This window comes from Rhinoraja longicauda, chromosome 3 (genome assembly GCF_053455715.1).
Source record: "Rhinoraja longicauda isolate Sanriku21f chromosome 3, sRhiLon1.1, whole genome shotgun sequence".
Lineage (NCBI taxonomy): Eukaryota > Metazoa > Chordata > Chondrichthyes > Rajiformes > Arhynchobatidae > Rhinoraja > Rhinoraja longicauda.
This window is the reverse complement of record NC_135955.1, coordinates 55,003,490-55,026,189: the sequence shown is the minus strand read 5'-3', so window position 1 is coordinate 55,026,189 and position 22,700 is coordinate 55,003,490. Positions and strand designations below refer to the sequence as shown.

Here is a 22,700-nt window from a genome sequence, read left to right as displayed (position 1 = left end):
ATATCCTATCCCACAGAATACTCTCTAGTAACTTTCCAACTACAGATTTTAAGCTCACTGATCTATAGTTACCAGCATTTTCCCTGCAGCCATTCTTGAATAGAAGCACAATATTTACTGCCCTCCAGTCTTCTGGCACCTCTCCTGTATTTAATGACAACTCATAAATTTCAACCAGGGATCCCACATTTTCCTCTCTAGTTTCCCACAATGTCCTTGGATATATTTGATAGGTCCAGGTGATTTGTCTACCTTCATACATGATAGTACCTCATACAGATTTACAACACTCTGACTGAAAAAGATTTCCTCATCTCCGTTCTAAATGGCCCACCTCTTATTCTCAAACTGTGGCCCCTGAACTCAACCACATAGTTTTTTAACTGTAAAGTTTTGTAGGCAAGCAAATAATTTGCAATAAGTAAAGATCATGCATTTTGTGGGAGTGAACACTATTTATATATTCCAATACAATTCAGGCTCTAATTCTTTTTTTGAAGAGCCAAGGCTGAAGGGAAAAGAACATCAGCCAAGTGGGATATTTTTAAAAGTGTGCTGACATAAGCTCAGGATATGCACATCCCTGTTAGAGTGAAGGGCAAACTTAAGGAAGCTTGGATGACGAGGGAAATTGAGGCATCTTCGACCGTAATACTAACTGCTCTCAACACTTCTATTGACTGCCCCTAGTTCCTTCATCCTCCTGCCTTTCTCCACAGTAAAAGCACTCATTGAGGACCTTGGCCATCTTCTGTGGCTCCACACAGAATTGACCACTTTGATTCCTGAGGGATCCCACTCTCTCTCTAGTTACCCTTTTTCCTTTTATGTAATTATAACATCTCATAAGAATGTCCTTAATGCTATCTGCCATAGCTATCTCCTGGCCCATTTTTGCCCTTCTGATCACCTTTTTTAGTTTGCTCCTTAGTTCCCGAAACTCTTCCAGGGATACACTCCCAGCTGCCTATACCTGTCCCATGCATCCTTCTTATTCTTGACCAATGCCTCAATTTCCCTCGTCATCCAAGCTTCCTTAAGTTTGCCCTTCACTCTAACAGGGATGTGCATATCCTGAGCTTATGTCAGCACACTTTTAAAAATATCCCACTTGGCTGATGTTCTTTTCCCTTCAGCCTTGGCTCTTCAAAAAAAAGAATTAGAGCCTGAATTGTATTGGAATATATAAATAGTGTTCACTCCCACAAAATGCATGATCTTTACTTGTTGCAAATTATTTGCTTGCCTACAAAACTTTACAGTTAAAAAACTATGTGGTTGAGTTCAGGGGCCACAGTTTGAGAATAAGAGGTGGGCCATTTAGAACGGAGATGAGGAAAATCTTTTTCAGTCAGAGTGTTGTAAATCTGTGGAATTCTCTGCCTCAGAAGGCAGTGGGGGCCAGTTCTCTGAATGCATTCAAGAGAGAGCCAGATAGAGCTCTTAAGGATAGCGAAGTCAGGGGGTATGGGGAGAAGGCTGGAACAGGGTACTGATTGAGAATGATCAGCCATGATCACATTGAATGGTGGTGCTGGCTCGAAGGGCCGAATGGCCTACTCCTACACCTATTGTCTATTGTTGATATTCATAAAATAGATAGCTGATGAATTTTCATGACCTAGGGATTATAATTAAGAAGCATCCATCGGCACCTTTTGTGATTACGTGATTACGATGCAAAAGTATACATAGGTATTTGCATTTAAAAGAGGTTGGCTGCCTCATTTCTTTTTGCAACAGTATATGTCAATCCAGCTGATGACATGAATTTCTCCTATGGAAAGTGACTGCAGTGTAGAATCTGAAAATGTTGGTGACGTTTACCATGAATGGCATATTGAATATGGAAGACTGGACATATGAAATGCCATATCGCATATACAAGTTCCATTCTCTATTTTTGTTTCCTGAGCCAGTGTTGGAATTTAAGGTCACTAACTTTTATCCACTTGGGAATAAGGATCAGTCTTGTTGGTGAATTTAACAATTCTTGCCAATTTCTGTTTATCATTGTCAGGGATTGACTAATGTACCAATTAAATCATCAAGAATGCCATTGACTGCAGAAAAGGAAAACATGCTTCCCTATTTGTCCCATGCATCTGTGAACTTTTCCAACTTCCTTCATTCCTCCGAGCCAAGGCACAAATTATACATAGAGTACCCACAATTTCCTGGAATACACATGTGGCAACATTTTGTTTATACGATACGATACGATACGATAAAACCTTATTCATCCCCGGAGGGAAATTGGTCTGCCAACAGTCTCAACACACAAGGTACACAAAAACTTGAACTTAAAAGTGAAAACAAAAAGAACAAAACAAGCGACTGTTAGCTAGCTGCCGTGTGCACAGCGCCTTCACCGGAACAAATGAAGAAACAAACAAACAAACACAGGCTTATCCCCTTATGGATGCTTGATCAACTTCTTAGATTTTTTTCAAGTTATGCAAAGTTATAGCGACGACTATCCCAATTGAGCTCAGGTGGTATGTGCAATGGAGGAATTTTGGTAGAGAATATTACCATTTATTAGGGTGTGCCTGTAAAATAGGGTGGCACAGTGGCAGACCAGTAGAGTTGCTGCCTTAGAGCGCCAGAGAACCGGTTTCGATCCTGACTACAGGATCACATGGGTTTTCTCTGGATGCTCCGGTTTCCTCCCACACTCCAAAGACATGTAGGTTAATTGGCTTCTGTAAATTGCCCCTAGTATGTACGATAGAATCAGTGTACAGGGTGATCGCTGGTCGGAGCGGACTTGGTGGGCCGAAGGGCCTGTTTCCACGCTGTACTACTTAGCAATAACACCATTCTTATCAATTGTTAAGTTTTATGGATAAAACAATCTCACCCACTTAGTATGAATTGAAGCACATAGAAACATAGAAAATAGGTGCAGGAGTAGGCCATTCGGCCCTTCGAGCCAGAAATGCCATTCAATATGATCATAGCTGATCATCCAAAATCAATACCCCGTTCCTGCTTTCTCCCCACATCCCTTGATTCCGTTAGTCCGAAGAGCTATATCCTGAAAACATCATCTGTTCGGCAGAATGATCTACAGAAATTTATTACACTAACGAAATTGCCAAATATCATTGATTTTATTCAATATTGCTCCAAACTCCTAATAATTAGTGTCTCGACACCATCACCTAGAATGTATCGTGAAGTGTCAAGATACATTCTGGAGCGTCTATATATATGGCCAAGTTAAAACCATGATGCATTGCGTATCAGCAATTAGCGAGGTAAAGTTATGAATATTTGCTCCAAAATTAAACTCCCAACTATTAATGTCTTTAAAAACAAAATAAAGTTACTAGAAACAGTAAATATATTAAAACTGCTACATTGTTTTCTGTTTATCAATGCAATACGAGAATTTTCTTTTGCACTTGGTGTCAGCACCTTACTGCATTATCTTAGGTATTCACATGGACTTTTTTTTTCCTGTATCAATAAATTATCCTGAACACAAAATTCATACCTCTACTGTTGATGAAATAGACAAATAAAATAATTGTTATGTCTGTGCTTTTCAAATGATATTATTTTTTGTGTTTTGTGTTTTAATTGCATTAACTTGATCATTAATTAAGATTATGGATTACACTCTTTAATTTGTTAAGGACGCTAATATATTCACCAAACTAGTCAGAGCAAAAGTATCAAACTATTCCTAATGATGTAAGTAATTCCAATAAAATCAGAATGTGCTTGTCTGCATGTATTAGAAATGTCCAGATGTGACACAAGCCCAGTTCCTGGTGAAATGACAGAATGACTGTCAAATAACTTGTCCAGTTCTCAGAAATTACATTTGTCCAGTTCTCAGAAATTACATTTGTCCAGTTGCTGGTGCGAACAACATGAACACATATGTCATGAACATGAACGCATTCTTCCAAAAATAAAAGATACCTGCAAGCTGTACCTGGAGTAGCATTTTCTTATTGTCATCTTTCCTTATCATAAATTCAGAAAAAGCTTACAGAGCTACTTGAATACAGTTTAGATTCCATCATAAGATGAATCATGGTATCACATGGCATGTTGGAGTAACTCAGCAGGTCAGGCAGCATCTCTGGAGAGAAGGAATGGGTGACGTTTCGGATCGAGACCCTTCTTCAGACTGATTCATAAGATGAATCATTATCTCTTACCAATTATTTTTCTGAAATTAGGCAAAGGGTTTAGAAATAAACACTGATATCATCTCTTGTCTGTTTAATTAGAGTTATGTAAATTCTATTTTACTAGAAAAATGGGATTTTCGACCCCACTAATTTTATTTAGTGTTTATACTTTGCATCTTCCATACAAAGGGACCCCATCAGAAAGTAAGAAGTATGCACTTCTGCCATTTCATCTATCTCAGTCTTTAAGCATATCTTTTTATTCCTTTTCTCCTTGGTACTTACCTAATTTCCCTTTGAAAGTATCTAAACTCCTTGTCTCAGCTGCTTCCTAGGATAGCAAGTAGCATGAGCTGCACAGTGGCACAGCTTGTAGAGCTGGTGACTCACAGCACCAGAGCTTGGATTTGATCATGACCTTGGCTGCTGTCTTTGTGGAGTTTGAACGTTCTCCCTATAGCCACCTGGGTTTCCTCCGGGTGCTTCGGCTTCTTCCCCAATCCCAAAGACGTGCGGGTTTGCAGGTTGATTGACCTCTGTAAATTGCACCTAGTGTGTAGGGAGTGGATGAAAAAGCAGGATAATACAGAATGTATAAATGGGTGATTGACTGTGTGAAGTTTGAACATTCTCCCTGTGACAGCACAGGTTTCCTTCGGGTGCTCTGGTTTCCTCCCACATCCCAAAGACATGTGATTTTGTAGATAATCCGCCTCTGCAAATTGCCCCCAGTTTGTAGGGAGTGGATGAGAAAATGGGATAACATAGAACTAGTGTGAATGGGTGATCGATAATCAGCATGGACTCAGTTTGTTGAAGTTTCTCTTTCAATGCTGTACTTCTAAACTAAACTAAACTAAACATATTTTAACCATGGTTATTAATAATTCTATGCTGTTAATTCTTCCATTAGTGGAAATATTCTTATTACAGCTCCTCTGTTCAACCCATTTATAATATTATTATAATATAAAAATATAGGTCTTTTCAGGTTTCCCTATTCTAAAGAAAAATGCCACAAACTTTAATCTTTCCCAATGGTTGTCGTCTCTCAGTTAAGACCATTCTTGCATTGGTATCTTGTTTTCTCCTTCTATCCAGTCTTTAATGGTATGGAGACCAGAACTGAAGGGTCCTGACCCGAAACATCACCTATCGATTTCCTCCAGATATGCTGCCTGAGCTGCTGAGTTAGTCCAGCATTTTGTATCTATCTTTGGTATAAACCAGCATCTGCAGTTCCTTTTTATACCACTTCCAAGACTGGCCTGACCAAGGTACAAAGGATAGTGTAGGAAAATAACTGCAGATGCTGGTACAAATCGAAGGTATTTATTCACAAAATGCTGGAGTAACTCAGCAGGTCAGGCAGCATCTCACGAGAGAAGGAATGGATGACTTTTTGGGTCGAGACCCTTCTCAGTCTGAGGAAGGGTCTCGACCCGAAACGTCACCCATTCCTTCTCTTGTGAGATGCTGCCTGACCTGCTGAGTTACTCCAGCATTTTGTGAATAAGGTACAAAGGATATGTAACTTCACTATTTAATGTTGCTTCAATGTAACTTTAATGTCACTATCTAATGTAACTTCACTGCTTTGAATTCTACTTCATTCCCAGTGTTCTGTTATCATATTGCGTGGTTCTTTGCACTGGACAGCTGCTTTTTACGATGTGCTCATACACATCTCCACATAACCAAGCCCATTCCATTCAGATTCCTATTTTCTGAAGGAAAATCCCATCTCTCTATTTCTGACGCTGCACATTATCTTAAACTTCAATGTTCACTTCAATTTATTGGCCTGTTGTTCAAAATTCTTATGTTGTTCGCAGAATGGTAGAAAAAATTCAAACCTGATTTGAAGAAACATTGAACCTTTCAGTTTCAGTTTAGTTTATTGTCACGTGTACCAAGGTACAGTGGGAAGCTTTTGTTGCGTGCTAGCCAGTCAGCAGAAAGACAATATATGATTACAATCAATCCATTTACAGTGCATAGATACATGATAAGGGAATACCGTTTAGTGCAAGGTAAAGCCAGCAAAGTCCGCTCAAGGATAGTCCGAGGGAGATCAAAAGAGAATGATTCAGTTGCCTGATAACAGCTGGGAAGAAACTATCCCAGAATCTGGTGGTGTGTGTTTTCACACTTCAATATCTTTTGCCTGATGGGAGAGAGGAGAAGAGGGAGTGGCCAGAATGCGACTCGTCCTTAATTATGCTGCAGGGCTTGCCGAGGCAGAGGGAGGTATAAATGGAATCAATAGAAGGGAGGTTGGTTTGTGTGATGGTCTGGGCTGCGTCCACAATTCGCTGCAATTTCTTATGGTCCTGGGTGGAGCTGTTCCCAAACCAAGCTGTGATGCATGCTGATAAAATGCTTTCTATGGTGCATCTGTAGAGGTTGGTGAGGGTTGTAGAGGACATGCCAAACTTCCTAAGCCTTCTCAGGAAGTAGAGGTGTTGGTGTGTTGGTGTGCCTTCTTGGTCGTTGCTTCGATATGGGAGGTCCTGTAGAAGTTGTTGGTGATATTGACTCCGAGGAATTTGAAGTTTTTTACCATCTCTACTTCGGCAATGTCAATGCAAACTGTGGTATGTGTACCGCTTTGCTTCCTGATGTCGATCACTATCTCCTTTGTCTTGCTGACATTGAAGGAAAGGTTGTTGTCTCGACACCAGGACACAAGGTTCTCAATGTCCTTCCTGTACTACGTCTCATCATTATTTGATATCCGGCCCACAATGGTGGTGTCGTCTGCGAATTTGAAAATTGAATTAGATTAGTAGACAGCTGCGCAGTCGTGGGTGTACAAGGAGTAAAGAAGGGGGCTGAGAACGTATCCTTGCAGAGTCCCTGTGTAGAGGATTATTGTGGAGGAGGATTTGTCCCCAATCCTCACTCCTCTGTTGGTCAGGAAGTCGAGGATGCCTTCAGTAAATGTGCCACTTTCATTTCAATGCACATCTTGTATATGTATGTGACAAATAAACTTGACTTGACTTGAGGGGCTGACCCGGGGACAAATATTCAGTGATGAATGAAAGATAGGGGGTGGGGGCAGAGATGGGGATTTTATTATTTATGCTGACTGTGAATATGATATAGAGCTCACTGCATCAAATTATATTACAAGCAGTACCAACCAGGTTTTCAACAGGGAATTCAACAGGCATGTGTTGGAAGATAATTTGTAGAGTTTAATTTAGATTTAGTTTAGTTTAGAGATACCGCATAGAAACAGGCCCTTCGGCCCACCAAGTCCACACCGATCAGCGATCCCCACACATTAACACTATCCTTTCCCCCGCCCCGGGACAATTTACACTTATACCAAGCCAATTAATCTCCAAACCTGTACGTCTTTGTAGTATGGGAGAAAACCGAAGATCTCGGAGATAACCCACGCAGTTCACGGGGAAAACGTACAAACTCTGTACAGACAGCACCTGTAGTTGGGATCTAACCCAGGTCTCTGGCGCTGCAAGCGCTGTAATGCAGCAACTCTACCGCTGCACCACCCTGCAGCTAGGTAAAACTTGGGGACTGGGACTGACTGGACAATTTGAGACTAATGCAGGGCAATTTTCTCAACCTATTCCAGAGTACATTGATTCTAGGGATTTTATTGGGAGTCTTGTATTTGACTTCACAAAGTATAAATCCAAAATCTTGCCAGTAAGACATTTTATGAGGCAAACTATTATAATTTTATAAGCTGAAGTATAAGCTGTGATTTTCAAAAAGTATTTAAGATCCCACCTAATGGATGGAATAAATTCTGTTTGTGGATATGAAGCTTGCCTGCACAGAGCTCTATCCTGGTGCCTGCACAGAGCTCTATCCTGGTGCCCAGGCTCGAGTCCTGAGCCTGGGTGGCCAGATGTCACCAGCTGCGAATTACACTTAGGATACATTTCCATTACAACTCCGCAATGTCTTTCCTCAAAGGACTTTACCTCTGTTTACTTTGGTTTCAGTCCACTGCAGCATTAATGCACATTCCAGCTACCCACCTCAGACCAGTTATATAGCCAAAATGAATTCTTTAGAACACATTGAGATGATTAGAAAATTCTATGAGACTCTAATGTCAAGGAATATTCATGAATAGCATGTATGTTTATTGTGATATTTTGTGTAATCATTAAACACCATTGTTGTTTTGTTCAGTAAATGTTTGTGAGTTAACACTGGAGCAAAATAATTCAGTCAAAAATGCTATTGCTCATCCCCTGGCTTCATTTTGGAAAATTATACCACTTGCTGTTCTCTTTCTTCCTGTATGTGGGCAGCAACTAAGGAGCACAGTTCCAGCGGTGAAAATTGCTCAGAGCTGGTAAGGGATGTGGGAAAACTATTCCATGGCTGCTTGGTGTCCGTAGATTGGCTGTGTTTAAGGACTTGGCAAAAAGCCTGAATGGATCGACCACAGTTGTTACTGACTTCATACGGAAATATGTAGAGGGATGCATTCCAACCAAGATCTTCCAAATGTTCCCTAACAAGAAGTCTTGGATGAACCAGGAGATCCACAATCTACTGCGAGACAGATCACCGACATTCAGGCTTTGCGAAACAGAGTCATATAGGAAGTCCAGGAACAACCTTGATGTCCATCAGAATCGAAAAAACACTTTAATCTGGAGGATGAGATGGACGTTCGACAGCTGTGCAGGGCTTATGTGCCATCAGTTCCTCCACGGTGAAACAAAATGGAAATTCACTCCCAGACGGGCTCAATACTTTCCATCCTCCTTTTGATAGGGAGAATGTTGATGTACCTTCTCCGACCCCCAAAGCTCCTTATGGCATGGTGATCTCAATCATCGGGTCGGAAGATCCTTCCTGAGCGTGAACCCTCAGAATGCATCCAGCCCTGATAAGGTATACCTGGCCATGTAGTTAAAACCTGCTTGGACCATCTGGCTGGAGTTTTTCCAGGCTTCTTCAACCTCTCATTACTAAAGTCGGTGGTTTCCATCTTCTGTAAGACCACATCAGTGATACCAGTGACAAGAAGAGTAAGGTGACATGTCTCAATGACTACTGATTGGTGGCACTAACATCTGTGGTGATGAAATGCTTTGAGAGGTTGGTTACGACGCATATCAACTCTTGCCTTAGTAAGGACCTGGACCCGTTACAATTCGCTTACAGCTACAATAGCTCATTAGGGGACGTGATGTTGCTGGGTCTCCAATCTGCAGTGGATCACTTTGATAACAAGAACCCTTACATTAGGCTGTTGTTCATCAACTATCGCTCAGCATTCAACGCTATCATCCTATCCAGATCTTAGAGAACTGGATAGGAAGGAACTGAAGATGCTGGTTTACACTGAAGATAGACACAAAATGCTGGGGGTAACTCAGTGGGTCAGGCAGCATCATTGGAGAAAAAGGATGGGTGATACGGTCTGAAGGGTCTTGACCCAAAATGACAGCTAGTTCTTTTCTCCAGAGATGCTGCCTCACCGCTGAGTTACTCCAGCATTTTGTGTCTATCTTCAGAGAACTGGGTCTCTGCTCGTTCCTATGTAATTGGATCCTTGACTTCCTCATTGATGCAAATTGGAAACATCACTTTGTTCTCGATAACTATTAACACAAGAGCTCCTCAAGGCTGTGTGTTCAGTCCCTGCTCTACATTCTCTCTACTCATGATCTTGTAGTCAGACACAGCTCCAAAGCCATCTTTAAATATGCTGATGCTACTACCATTGTTGGACATATACTAGGTAACAATGTCAGGGTGTAGGAGGGAGATTGAAAATCTGATTGAATAGTACCAGAACAACAGTCTGGTACATTAACAAGAATAAGGAATTGATTGTTGACCTTAGGAGGGGAAAGCCAATAATTCATAACCCTGTCTCCATCGATGGGATGGCGGTGCTGAGAGTCAACAGCTTCAAGTACCTGTGAATGCATATCTCTGAAGATCAGTCCCAGGTCTGCACACTGACACAATCATAAAGAAAGCTCATCAACACATCTACTTCCTTAAAAGGTTGAAGAGATTTAGTACGTTGACAAATATTCTATTGAACTTTTACAGATGTACAGTGAGAGCACATTGACTGGTTGCATCATGGCCTGGTTTGGATACTTAAACATATCGGAACGAAGGAAACTACTGAGAATGGTACACTTAGAAAACATATAAACATAGAAATATAGGTGCAGGAGTAGGCCATTCGGCCCTTCGAGCCAGCACCGCCATTCAATATGATCATGGCTGATCATCTAAAATCAGTTCCTGCTTTTTCCCCCATATCCCTTGATTTCTTTAGCCCTAAGAGCTAACTCTCTCTTGAAAACTTGGTCCAACACAGGTACTAACCTCCCCCATCAACAACCTCCCCCATCAATATAGGAGATACAGCCTTAACAAGGCTGCCAATGTCATTAGAGAGCCACTGCACCCTGGCAATGCTTTAAAGGAAAATCGTGACCACCAGGTCCACGAACAGCTTTTACCCAACAGCCATCAGGCTACTGATCACAGCACTAACTTCAGGAACTATGACTCTTCTACAGACCGTGTCTTTGGTTGCACTACGGACTTTGGGTATCTTGCACTATTATGATCACCTAGTATTATGGGTTGTATGAATGTATTTTTGATTATTATATATTATATTACATTTAGGGGGCAGTGAAGCTGCAGCAAGTAAGAATTTAACTGTTGTGTTGTTGCTACATATATCAATTAATTACTCTTGACTGTTGATGCTTGAGTACTAAGTTTCAATTCCCAAGAATTTCCTATTCCACTTCGCATATAATTCGTAAGAATGTCCAAGTTAAGTAAGCCAAATTGCTTCTGTTGGTACTTCTTTTAGCTTTAAAATGGCAAAAATTCCCTTTAAGATTGATGCACCTAGTCTAACACAGAACAACATACCCACACAAAATTGTTCATCCAATTAATTTTAGTTCATTATTCATTGCCTTTCGCTTGCCATCCGTGATTTATTTTACTTTCCAAAGTTCTAGAATATTTTGATAAAGATATTTCACTTTTAGGACCCTGTTAAAACGTTTAGGGTTTGTCTATTAATTTCACCATTAAGCTACAATAGTATTTGCATTAGACATTGAGGCAATAAAGGTTCACACAATTTAGATATTGTATATAATCATCTGAACTTCTCCATCTCCAAACCCACCATCCTTCAACCACACATTTGGGCAGGACAGTGGTGCAGCAGGTAGAGCTGCTGCCTCACAGCGCCAGTGACCTGGATTCGATCCTGACCACGGATGCTGTATGTGTGGAGTTTGCACGTTCATCCTGTGAACGCGTGGGTTTCCTTTGGGTACTCCGATTTGCTCCCACATCCCAAAGACGTGCAGGTTGATTAACCACTCAGTGTTCCTAGTGTGTAGGCAGGGAGTGAATGAAAAATGTGGGATACTCTCGAACTCGGTGGGCTGAGAGCCTATTTTTTTCCGCGTTTATCTCTAATCTAAATATAATGTGATCTACCAGCCACATTTTACGATTTGTTTAAAGATAAATGTTTTCTACCATATTTGTCCTATACAGAACATTTGTACAGGGCCTTTTGGCCCAACATGATGCATACTTCACTTATCTACCCGCATATAACCCATGACCCCCTGCATATCCATATGCCCATCCCAAAGTCTTTTAAATGCCACTAAAGTGTCTGCTTCAACCAACTCTCCCGGCTGTACAATCCAGGCACCCACCATTCTCTGTGTAAAAAAAACTTGTCCCGTGCATCTCCTTTAAACTTTGCCCCTCTCACCTTAAATCTATTCCCTCTAGTCAGGTTGATAGCCCTGCTGATTTATTAGATTTAGAATGCACATTATTCATATTTTTATTTTCAGTCAGTACATTATTATATTTATCCGGTAACACCATCGAATCGTTATTAAAGTGAAGGCTTGAGTCTGTCACTGAATTGATATTCCAAACAAATCCTCACTTATCCCTTGAGGTCACACTTCCCTTTCGATATAACATATACTTTGGGATACCAACAATCTCTTGCACAACTAAAATGAAAGATCCCGTAAATTTAAGTGGAGCGCGAACTTTGCAGAACGCCTGTCAAGGTAGCGACGTTTCCCACGTCATTACTTGCAGTGTCTTGTCAAGTGCATTATTCTTGCACTTTGTCCTTTAGTCATTTTTCACTCACACCCGCACCTTTTGTCTCCAAATAAAACATTTCCACAATAAGCAAATCTTATTCCTACACGTTTATGATATAATAGGGACCGCGGACTGCCACTGTGCGGATAATCCTCAAGCAGTGTCACTGTATTGGTTTTATAAAGGGTCACCTCAACATTTGCTCGCTGAAAGGATTCCTTCCACAATAACAATATCTGAAGCCCATACATTTATGATGCACTAGAGGCTGGGGGTTGCCAGTGTGTAGATATTTCCCACATAATTCCCTGCAGTTTCCTGGACGTGTAGCATGCTAGAATGAAGTGCCTCCTCATTGTTTGACTGAACTATTATGTGCTTAACATTTACATAACAAAAGTGCCACTCGACTTCCCCGATTAATGCAGCTGAAGGGCTCTTGTGGTCCCGTAATAAACATTGTTGAAATAATTTATTTGGAGCCCTGGTTACTCGTGGGAGAATGGCCACCGCGGGTTAGCTGATTGGATAGTCAATGTTGTTGTCACGATGGTTTCATAAACACCAAGTACTATGTTTTTCTCTATTGTGTCTTGTATACAAAAGGTCTGCTGTCTGCCCGGCTGAGCAGTGGACCAAGCGACCCTCTCTCCATATACTGTATGGTCACTGTCAATTAAATGAACTGCTCCTTGTTCTCTTGTATTGTTCAGGAGTCCCTTAAACATTTTGTCACAGAGAACGAGAATGAGAGAGAGGAAAAAGTCCCTGCACCCTCTCAACGTGGTACCTCTGGATTCTTTCTGTTCTATATGCCGGCGTCCACCGGAGTTGATCATTTTACCATAACTCCAGGCAGTACTCACTCAATTGATCGTTAGTCAGTCCGGTTTTTCTTGTGTGCAACCGATATTATTTCCACAGATCCCTGGCCCAACAACTGCAAATAGTTACGTACATTGCTTGGTACCAGGGAAGATACAAGGGTAGGCTCGCTGATCGTTTAGACAAGTATCACCATGTTAACTGGATTCTTTTATTTGGTGCGTGTTTTGAAAATAAATGTTTGTCACTGTTGTCACCCCCGAGAGTCCAGGGTAGTGGATACAGCAATAAACATCCGAGTTAAAACTACAATGTATTAACATAATTTAGAATATAAGAGATTAGTTATTGAAGCGAAGTGAAACATAAAGATGATCGCTTCTCCTGTGTCTGACAGCCCCGGTTCACATTTGTTATGCCTGTTGGCACTCTCGAAGCAGTGTTGTTATATGCAACGGTAACCCGGTTCTTTACCAAGCGTTTTGGCCGATGATTTATTTCAGGCAGATGCTATTGACAGGCGCTTGTAAACCAGTCCCTATTTATCCTCTGGGTTAATTGTCACTCCAGCTGCTGGACCCCAGGCTTTGCAGTGCTAATGTCTTCACTCCTTGCTGGAGAAATCTCACTGTGTTTCGTGTACCAAAATGTCTTTTCAATTGAAAGAGGGAATGTTCAATCTACTTTCGACTGACCTAAAGAGCCATTAGTTCAACTATGTACATAGTAGAAACTAAAAGCGCCTGGACAGTAGTTAGCAAACAACGATTTCACTTCGGGTCAACAGGTCATCTTTTAAAACGTAATATATTTACCAGGTCTGTCAAAATAACAGGTAGCTGACAAAGTATTCTACGATTCTATTTTATGGTCCTTCGTTTATCCTAATTGATATTTACAAAATGGCAAGTCTGACAAAGTCTATATTTACGATTAGTCATTGGAGACGCGAATAAAATAAATACCAATTTAAATCGAATCATGTTGTGAAAACAAACGATATCTGCAAAATATTAAAACGTAAATTTACTTCAGTGTGTATGCGAGGTGAGGAAAGATGCTTCCGGGAAGACCGTACCCACTTTAAAGTACATATAAAGAGGTGTGCAAACAGCTACTTACAGCGGTTACAAATGTAAGCATACAGGTTTCCCTTTATGTAAAATCCGCATAATAGGGTTGCGGTCGTTAAACAAATCCGTCAACCAAAGTAAGTTTATTTGTGGGCGCAGTTAAACTTTTGACTGGGCTTCCAACCGCAACATTGAAGAATAAAATAAACAGCAAGAGAAAAGATAAATAAACTTGTTCTGCAAGGCTGATGTGGCGCGACTTACTTGAGGAGGCACGGGCAATCCCCCAGAGGACTGGGCCTGCTTTGTGTTAAATGTTTAAAGATTTCAAGCGATGGAGCTTATTCTTACTGCAAACACTCTTATTTACAAGGTCAAGTATACCAGCACTCGACGGGTGCTTAAGAGTGTAATTATTTATCTAAGGGCGTTTGAGCGAGGATCAGGAACCCTGGCAGGAGCCCAGCCTGAATGCCCTCAAAGCCACTCAGAGTAGAAGACGTTACATTTATATGCATGGTTTCTCCGATGTATTTTGCCTTTTTTGTGATGATCCTCATCCTTGACCCTTTTCCCTTACTGCCGTGGAACTAAGTAGACATCTCGTGGATGCACACGGGTCAAACAAGTGGACCGGCTGCATTCCATAACACATTCGTTTTTTTGTTAAAAAGTGAATTATAACAAATTTTCTTACACATTATGCTCAGAGGTATGAACACTGGAAATGTGTAGATAACTCTGCTTTTAGTTGCATTTTGCAGCAACTAAAAGATAAATCTCCCAAAATATAATCACAAGAAAATTAAATGGTTCGTTGGAAACTTGATACAAAACATCCAGTATGGACTCAGTATGTCCGTCAATATTGCTTACTGAGCAATTGCAGTGTTGCGCCTCTCCTTGCATTAGAATTTTATTTTTCAATAAGGTGGTTGTTCGAATGATTTCTACAGCAACTTGCAATAAAAGTATGAAAGGCAGAAGAAATCCAATTATCCGAAAGTCAAAACTCGACCCAGCTGTCAGCTGTAAAAACAGCAAACTCGAAGTCCCTGGGAGAGTTATACACTCAAACAAAGTTCGCGAAACACCTTATTAATATTAACAGCGAAACGCCAACGTTTTCACGTCCACCCAACACACGCACAGAGTCTTAGGGCATTGTTTTAAACTAGATGACTCTTTATGGCTTCTATGAGAATACAACGTTAATGGCAACCTTACAAAATATTTTAAAAGAACAATTTCTATCAAAGCCAATTTTTATATCTTTCGCTTTCCAAAAATACATATTTAAAGATTTGTCAAATCTATATGTCGCATCTTATATTGTTCAATTGGTAACGTCGATCTTTCAATATAAATCAATTTCCCTTTAGTAAAAAGTATTGAAATTTTGCACCAGAGCCGGTGAAATCAATGCATTCACTTACTTCTCGATGCAAAACCAAAGCCATGTGGTTAAGTCTATATTTCAATAAATTATTCTCCAAATGTAACTTTATACACAAGCACACAACTACTGGTTAAAAAACACCAGTCATATAAGATTTATACTAGTTGCACCAGAGAATAATTTCATATCTCTGATGCAAACGAAATACAAACAAATCTTACCAGAATTAAAATTTATATAAAAAGTCTATAAATTGTCTTTTTTTAATATTGTAGATGGCAGTGCAGCGCTTCTTTCAAGAATATAAAAGTTGCATTTTTCAATTATAATCGGGCGATCAGTAGTAGTAGTAGTAAAATGGATGCCATCAAAGTCAAAACATTAGGCACTTGAACGGTGGAGGAGTTTCTAGCGCTTGAAGCGTACTTTTTCGTGCCTCTATTATTATTATCATCATCATAGCCGATAACGTTGTCTGCTGCCTCATCTTCATAGTCCCAGTATTCATCCGGCTCCATGTCCGAGCCACTACTGCCAGAGCTATGCTCGGGTCCAAAAAAACAAAGTCTGGCCATGTTGTCCTTAATCGCCTCGCAAATGGGGCGATCGGCTCCATCGCAGATGCATTCCTTGAGAAGCAAAGCTTTCGGGATAACCAGCATGCTCTCGATTACTCCCCGGCACTGATCTGTGCATTTGACGCCGTTGAAAAGTTTGCCGCAGTTCTGGAGGTAGCGGCGCATGGCGTTGTTGCACTGTGACTCCATCTCGCATTGCAGGCGGGCTTCGGTGCAGCCCATTACCCCGTCCCGGTTTCTGGTCCTCGGCAAGCAGGGCTCGATGGCACGCTTGGTGCTTTTGCACAGCTCGTCATGAACGCAGTCGCAGTTCTCCAGCATGGGTCCGTTCTGCGTTTGGTTGAGGTGGATGAGAGCCGACATGCAGTGGCTGGGACACCGCCTGGTCTCCAGGTTTAACACTGACCTGCAAGCCTCAGTGTACTGCTCGTAGGCAAAGCTGCAATCGGGCTCGACCTGGCACTGCAGGATAGCTTGCCAGCAAATCCGCCGGGCCAGCACGCCAGAGCTGCTGAAAACGATCAGCAAACAGACGAGAAGGTGCCCCCCGAATCGGATCAAGCCAGAGAGACTTGCCATCGTCTTGGTGTCTGAAAGGTTTGGAGTTTGCTATTTCTTTGCATAGGGGAGGCTTATGTCACGCATCCATTCAAAAGTCCTCTGCGACCGAAGCGAAAAGTTTCTTCTTTCTCGGTATTTGCCCCCAGAACGTCTAACTGCGTTCTCCTCGCCTGCCTTTCCGTCAACACACTGCATGCAATGCTTCGAAGAGTTTGGACTCCGTTTCTTTTTGCAGCAGACTTCCCTCCTCCCAACACACACAAAACCCCCAACGTGCTCTAATGCCTTGGCCAGCGGTTCCCAATATATGCAACAAGCTGCAAACCAACAGCGGGGCAGCCGCGACCTATCCCGGCTCCGGGCGCCGCCTCCACTCTTTGTGTCGCCACCACCCATTGGCCGAGAGTCGCAGATCCCGCCCCGTTCACTTGAGACGCCGGCTGTTATTGGTTGATATCTATGCTCATGTTGCGAGGTTGTAGAGGCTCAGGGTTGTCCCTCCCTCCCGCCGGGTTACCCCGCCCGCTGTTGCCGGATGACAGCTCCTGCCCCGCCATGAATACTCCCACCATAAGGTGCAATCCAAGCATCCTCTCACTGCAAGCTGCAGCGTGTGAATGACGGCTCCTTCAGCCAATCACAGCCCTGGATCCTGAGGCCGCGGCAGCGTCTGGTCCCGCCCCCTCCACGGCGTCTCCACCGGAAGCAGCGGCCGCCCGGCAGCGGGCGCTGCGCCTCCGCTTCCCTCATCATCATCATCATCAACATCATCATCATCATCACAACATCTACCCCTTGAAGATTACAGTTTGCCAAGAAGTACTTAAAAGAGCAACCACCGTTCTGGAAAAAAGGTCTTGTGGACAGATGAGACGAAGATGAACTTGTATCAGAGTGATGGCAAGAGCAAACTATGGAGGAGAGAAGGAACTGCCCAAGATCCAAAGCATCTGTGAAACACGGTGGTGGGGATGTTATGGCCCGGTCATGTATGGCTGCTGAAGATACTGGCTCACTTATCTTCATTGATAATACAATGGGCAGAGGAGGGCAGAGGTGGGCAGAGGAGATGGGGTAGCTCTGTTGGTAAGGGATGAAATTCAGTCCCTTGCGAGGGGTGACATAGGGACTGATGATGTTGAGTCACTGTGGATAGAGTTGAGGAATTGTAAAGGTAAGAAGACACTAATGAGTGTTATCATTGTCATGGCCATCCCTTGAGGTCGAAGATGATGGCCTATATTCCGAAGAACGAAGACGCCCATGCATGTGTTTGTTTAACATGTACTTGATGTTGCACTCCAAGAAGCACACGGTCCTTCACAAATCAATCAACTAATTCCAATGGCAAGGGAACCAAGGGAGATGATTGGAGCTGATAGATCTGTTGCAGCCTTCATCCGCCTTCACAGCCGTTGAGTTCAAGATAACTTTGTCCACCTGGTCCGCCGTTGAGGTCTTGTAGGTTCGATCGTTTTTATTCTGGACCCTCATCCTCGACCTTACCGCCATGGATAGCCCTATCAGAGCTAGTGCTTCCGACGGCATGCCTCTTGGAATCATGGGGGCACGCAAGCCTCTTCACCACAACAAGGTGAACGATCCGAAGAGGTGGGAGTTATCTACAGGCCCTCAAACAGTAGCCCGGATATAGGATGTTAGCTTCACCAGGAGTTAAAACTGGCATGTAACAAAGGTAATGCCACTGTGGTTATGGGGGATTTCAATATGCAGGTAGACTGGGAAAATCAGGTTGGTTCTGGACCCCAAGAAAGGGGGTTTGTAGAGTGCCTCCGAGATGTATTCTTAGAGCAGCTTGTACTGGAGCCTACCAGAGAGAAGGCAATTCCGGAATTATTGTTGTCCAATGATAAGGGAACTCAAGGCAAATGAACCACTTGGTGGTAGTGACCATAATATCATTAGATTTAATCTGCAATTTGAGAGGGAGAAGGTTAAATTAGAAGTGTCAGTGTTGCAGTTGAACAAAGGGGACTATGAAGGCATGAGAGAGGAGCTGGCCAAGGTCGACTGGGAAAGAAACCTAGCAGGAATGATGGTGGAACAGCAATGGCAAGAATTTCTGAACATATCCAGAAGATGCAGGATCATTTCATTCCAGAGGTCCCAGCCTTGGTCACCCTGGAGCCATGTCTCCGTAATCCCAACTATATCATAATCATTAATAACTATCTCCACATTTAATTCATCCACCTTATTACGTATACTCCTTGCATTGAGACACAAAGCCTTCAGGCTTGTTTTTACAACTCTCTTACCCCTTATACTAGTAGAGTAGTGATGGGAATTATGAGGATTAAAGAAGAGGAGGTACGGACACTTTTGAAAAATATAAAAGTGGATAAGTCTCCAGGTCCTGATAGGATATTCCCTAGGACATTGAGGGAAGTTAGTGCAGAAATAGCAGGGGCTATAACGGAAATATTTCAAACGTCATTAGAAACGGGGATGGTGCCGGAAGATTGGTGCATTGCGCATGTTGTGCCTTTGTTTAAAAAAGGTTCTAAAAGTAAACCTAGCAATTATAGACCTGTTAGTTTGACGTCTGTGGTGGGAAAATTAATGGAAAAGATACTTAGGGACAATATATATAATTATTTGGATAAACAAGGCCTGATTAGAAACAGTCAACATGGATTTGTGCCTGGAAGGTCATGTTTGACTAATCTTCTTGAATTTTTTGAAGAGGTTACCAGGGAAATTGATAAGGGCAAGGCTGTGGATGTTGTCTATATGGACTTCAGTAAGGCATTTGATAAGGTTCCACATGGAAGGTTGATTAAGAAGGTTAAATCGTTGGGTATTAATAGTGAGGTTGCAAGATGGATTCAACAATGGCTGAATGGGAGATACCAGAGGGTAATGGTTGAAAATTGTATGTCAGGTTGGAGGCCAGTGTCTAGTGGAGTACCCCAAGGATCTATGTTGGGTCCACTGTTGTTTGTCATTTACATTAATGATCTGGATGATGGTGTGGCAAATTGGATTAGTAAATATGCAGATGATACTAAGATAGGTGGTGTAGTTAATAATGAAGTAGAGTTTCAAAGTCTACAGAGAGACTTGGGCCTTTTGGAAGGGTGGGCTGAAAGATGGCAGATGGAGTTTAATGCTGATAAGTGTGAGGTGCTGCATTTTGGTAGGACAAATCAAAATAGGACGTACAGGGTAAATGGTAGGGAATTGAGGAATGCAGTGGAACAGAGGGATCTGGGAATAACTGTGCATTGTTCCCTGAAGGTGGAATCTCATGTGGATAGGGTGGTGAAGAAGGCGTTTGGTATGCTTGCCTTTATAAATCAGAGCATCGAGTATAGAAGTTGGGATGTAATGTTAAAATTGTACAGGGCATTGGTGAGGCCGAATCTGGAGTATGGTGTGCAGTTCTGGTCGCCAAATTATAGGAAGGATGTAGACAAAATGGAGAGGGTACAGAGGAGATTTACTAGAATGTTGCCTGGGTTTCAGCACTTAGGCTACAGAGAGAGGTTGAACAGGTTGGGTCTTTATTCTTTGGAGCGTAGAAGGTTGAGGGGGGACTTGATAGAGGTTTTTAAAATTTTGAGAGGGACGGACAGAGTTGACGTGGGTAGGCTTTTCCCTTTGAGAGTGGGGAAGATTCCAACAAGGGGACATAGCTTCAGAATTGAGGGACAAAAGTTTAGGGGTAACATGAGGGGTAACTTCTTTACTCAGAGGGTGGTGGCTGTATGGAATGGGCTTCCGGTGGAAGTGGTGGAGGCTGGCTCGATTTTATTATTTAAGAGTAAATTGGATAGGTATATGGATAAGAGGGGATTAGAGGGTTATGGTCTGAGTGCAGGTAGATGAGACTAGGTCAGGGAGAGTGGTCGGCGTGGACTGGTAGGGCCGGACAGGCCTGTTTCCATGCTGTAGTTATATGGTTATATGGTTAAGAAAGATTCTAAGGGGAGTAAGAGGCAACCGTGGCTGACAAGGGAAGTTAGGGATGGAATTAAACTAAAAGAAAAGATGTATAACAGAGCAAAGAGCAGCAGGAAGCCAGAGAATTGGGTAACTTTCAAAAGACAACAGAAGGTAACAAAACGGGCAATATGGGCTGAAAAGATGAAGTGCGAGGGGAAGCTGGCCAAGAATATAAAGGACAGTAAAAGCTTCTTTAGGTATGTTAAGAGAAAAAGATTAGTGGGTCGCTTCATGGTCGCAAATGTGGGTCGCTTCAAGGTAGAAACGGGTGAAATTATTATGGGTAACAAGGAAATGGTAGAAGAGTTGAACAGGTACTTCAGATCTGTCTTCACTGAGGAAGACACAAACAATCTCCCAGATGTACTAGAGGACGGAGAAATTTGCATTAGGCGAGAAATAGTATTGGGTAGACTGATGGGACTGAAGGCTGATGAATCCCCAGGGCTTGATGGTCGGCATCCCAGGGTACTCAAGGAGGTGGCTCTAGAAATCCTGGAAGCATTGGTGATCATTTTCCAATGTTCAATTGTTTCAGGATCAGTTACTGTGGATTGGAGGGTAGCTAATGTTATTCCACTTTTCAAGAAGGGAGCGAGAGAGAAAACGGGGAATTATAGACCAGTTAGCCTGACATCGGTGGTGGGGAAGAAGCTGGTCAATTATTAAAGAGGTAATAATGGCGCATTTGGATAGCAGTTAAAAGGATTGGTCCAAGTCAGCATGGATTTATGAAGGGGAATATAGAAGGATGAGGGGGGATCTTATTGAAACATAAGATAATTAGGGGATTGGACACATTAGAGGCAGGAAACATGTTCCCAATGTTGGGGGAGTCCAGAACAAGGGGCCACAGTTTAAGAATAAGGGGTAGGCCATTTAGAACAGAGATGAGGAAGAACTTTTTCAGTCAGAGAGTGGTGAAGGTGTGGAATTCTCTGCCTCAGAAGGCAGTGGAGGCCAGTTCGTTGGATGCTTTCAAGAGAGAGCTGGATATAGCTCTTAAGGATAGCGGAGTGAGGGGGTATGGGGGGAAGGCAGGAACGGGGTACTGATTGAGAGTGATCAGCCATGATCGCATTGAATGGCGGTGCTGGCTCGAAGGGCTGAATGGCCTACTCCTGCACCTATTGTCTATTGTCTAAATCCTGCTTGACTAACCTTCTGGAATTTTTTGAGGATGTGACAAGTAAAATGGATTAAGGGGAGCCAGTGGATGTCGTGTATCTAGACTTTCAGAAAACCTTTGATAAGGTCCCCCATGGGAGATTGGTGAGCAAAATTAGAGCACATGGTATTGGGTGTAGGGTATTGACATGGATAGAGAATTGGTTGGCAGACAGGAAGCAAAGAGTAGGAATAAATGGATCCTTTTCAGAATGGCAGGCAGTGGCGAGTGGAGTGCCGCAAGGCTCGGTGCTGGGGCCGCAACTATTTACAATATATATTAATGATTCGGATGAAGGATTTAGAAGTGCCACTTGCAAGTTTGCAGATGACACAAAGCTGGGTAGCAGTGTGAACTGTGAAGTGGATGTTAGGAGGTTGCAGGGTGACCTGGACAGGTTGAGTGAGTGGGCAGATGCATGGCAGATGCAGTATAATGTAAATAAATGTGAGGTTATCCACTTTGGCGGCAAAAACAAAGAGGCAGATAATTATCTCAATGGTGCCAGATTTGGTAAAGGGGAAGTGCAACAAGACCTGGGTGTCCTTGTACACCAGTTACTGAAAGTAAGCGCGCAGGTACAGCAGGCAGTGAAGAAAGCTAATGGCATGTTGGCCTTCATAATGAGAGGATTTGAGTATAGGAGCAATGAGGTCCTTCTGCAGTTGTATAGGGCCCTGGTGAGACCACATCTGGAGTAATATGTGCAGTTTTGGTCTCCTAATTTGAGGAAGGACATCCTTGCTATTGAGGCTGTGCAGCGTAGATTCACAAGGTTAATCCCTGGGATGGCGGGACTGTCATATGTGGAAAGATTGGAAAGACTGGGCTTGTATTCAC

The 22,700-nt window shown here is 42.5% G+C and overlaps 1 protein-coding gene across 1 annotated transcript; it reads right to left on the bottom strand.

The window, feature by feature from the left end:
• Positions 1-12,953: 12,953 nt before the first annotated feature.
• gas1a (growth arrest-specific 1a) lies at positions 12,954-17,041 on the bottom strand. The gene has a single exon (XM_078396164.1). It carries the CDS (start codon positions 16,739-16,741, stop codon positions 15,908-15,910), a length of 834 nt encoding a protein of 277 aa, XP_078252290.1. The 5' UTR covers positions 16,742-17,041; the 3' UTR covers positions 12,954-15,907.
• Between the last annotated feature and the right edge of the window lie 5,659 nt (positions 17,042-22,700).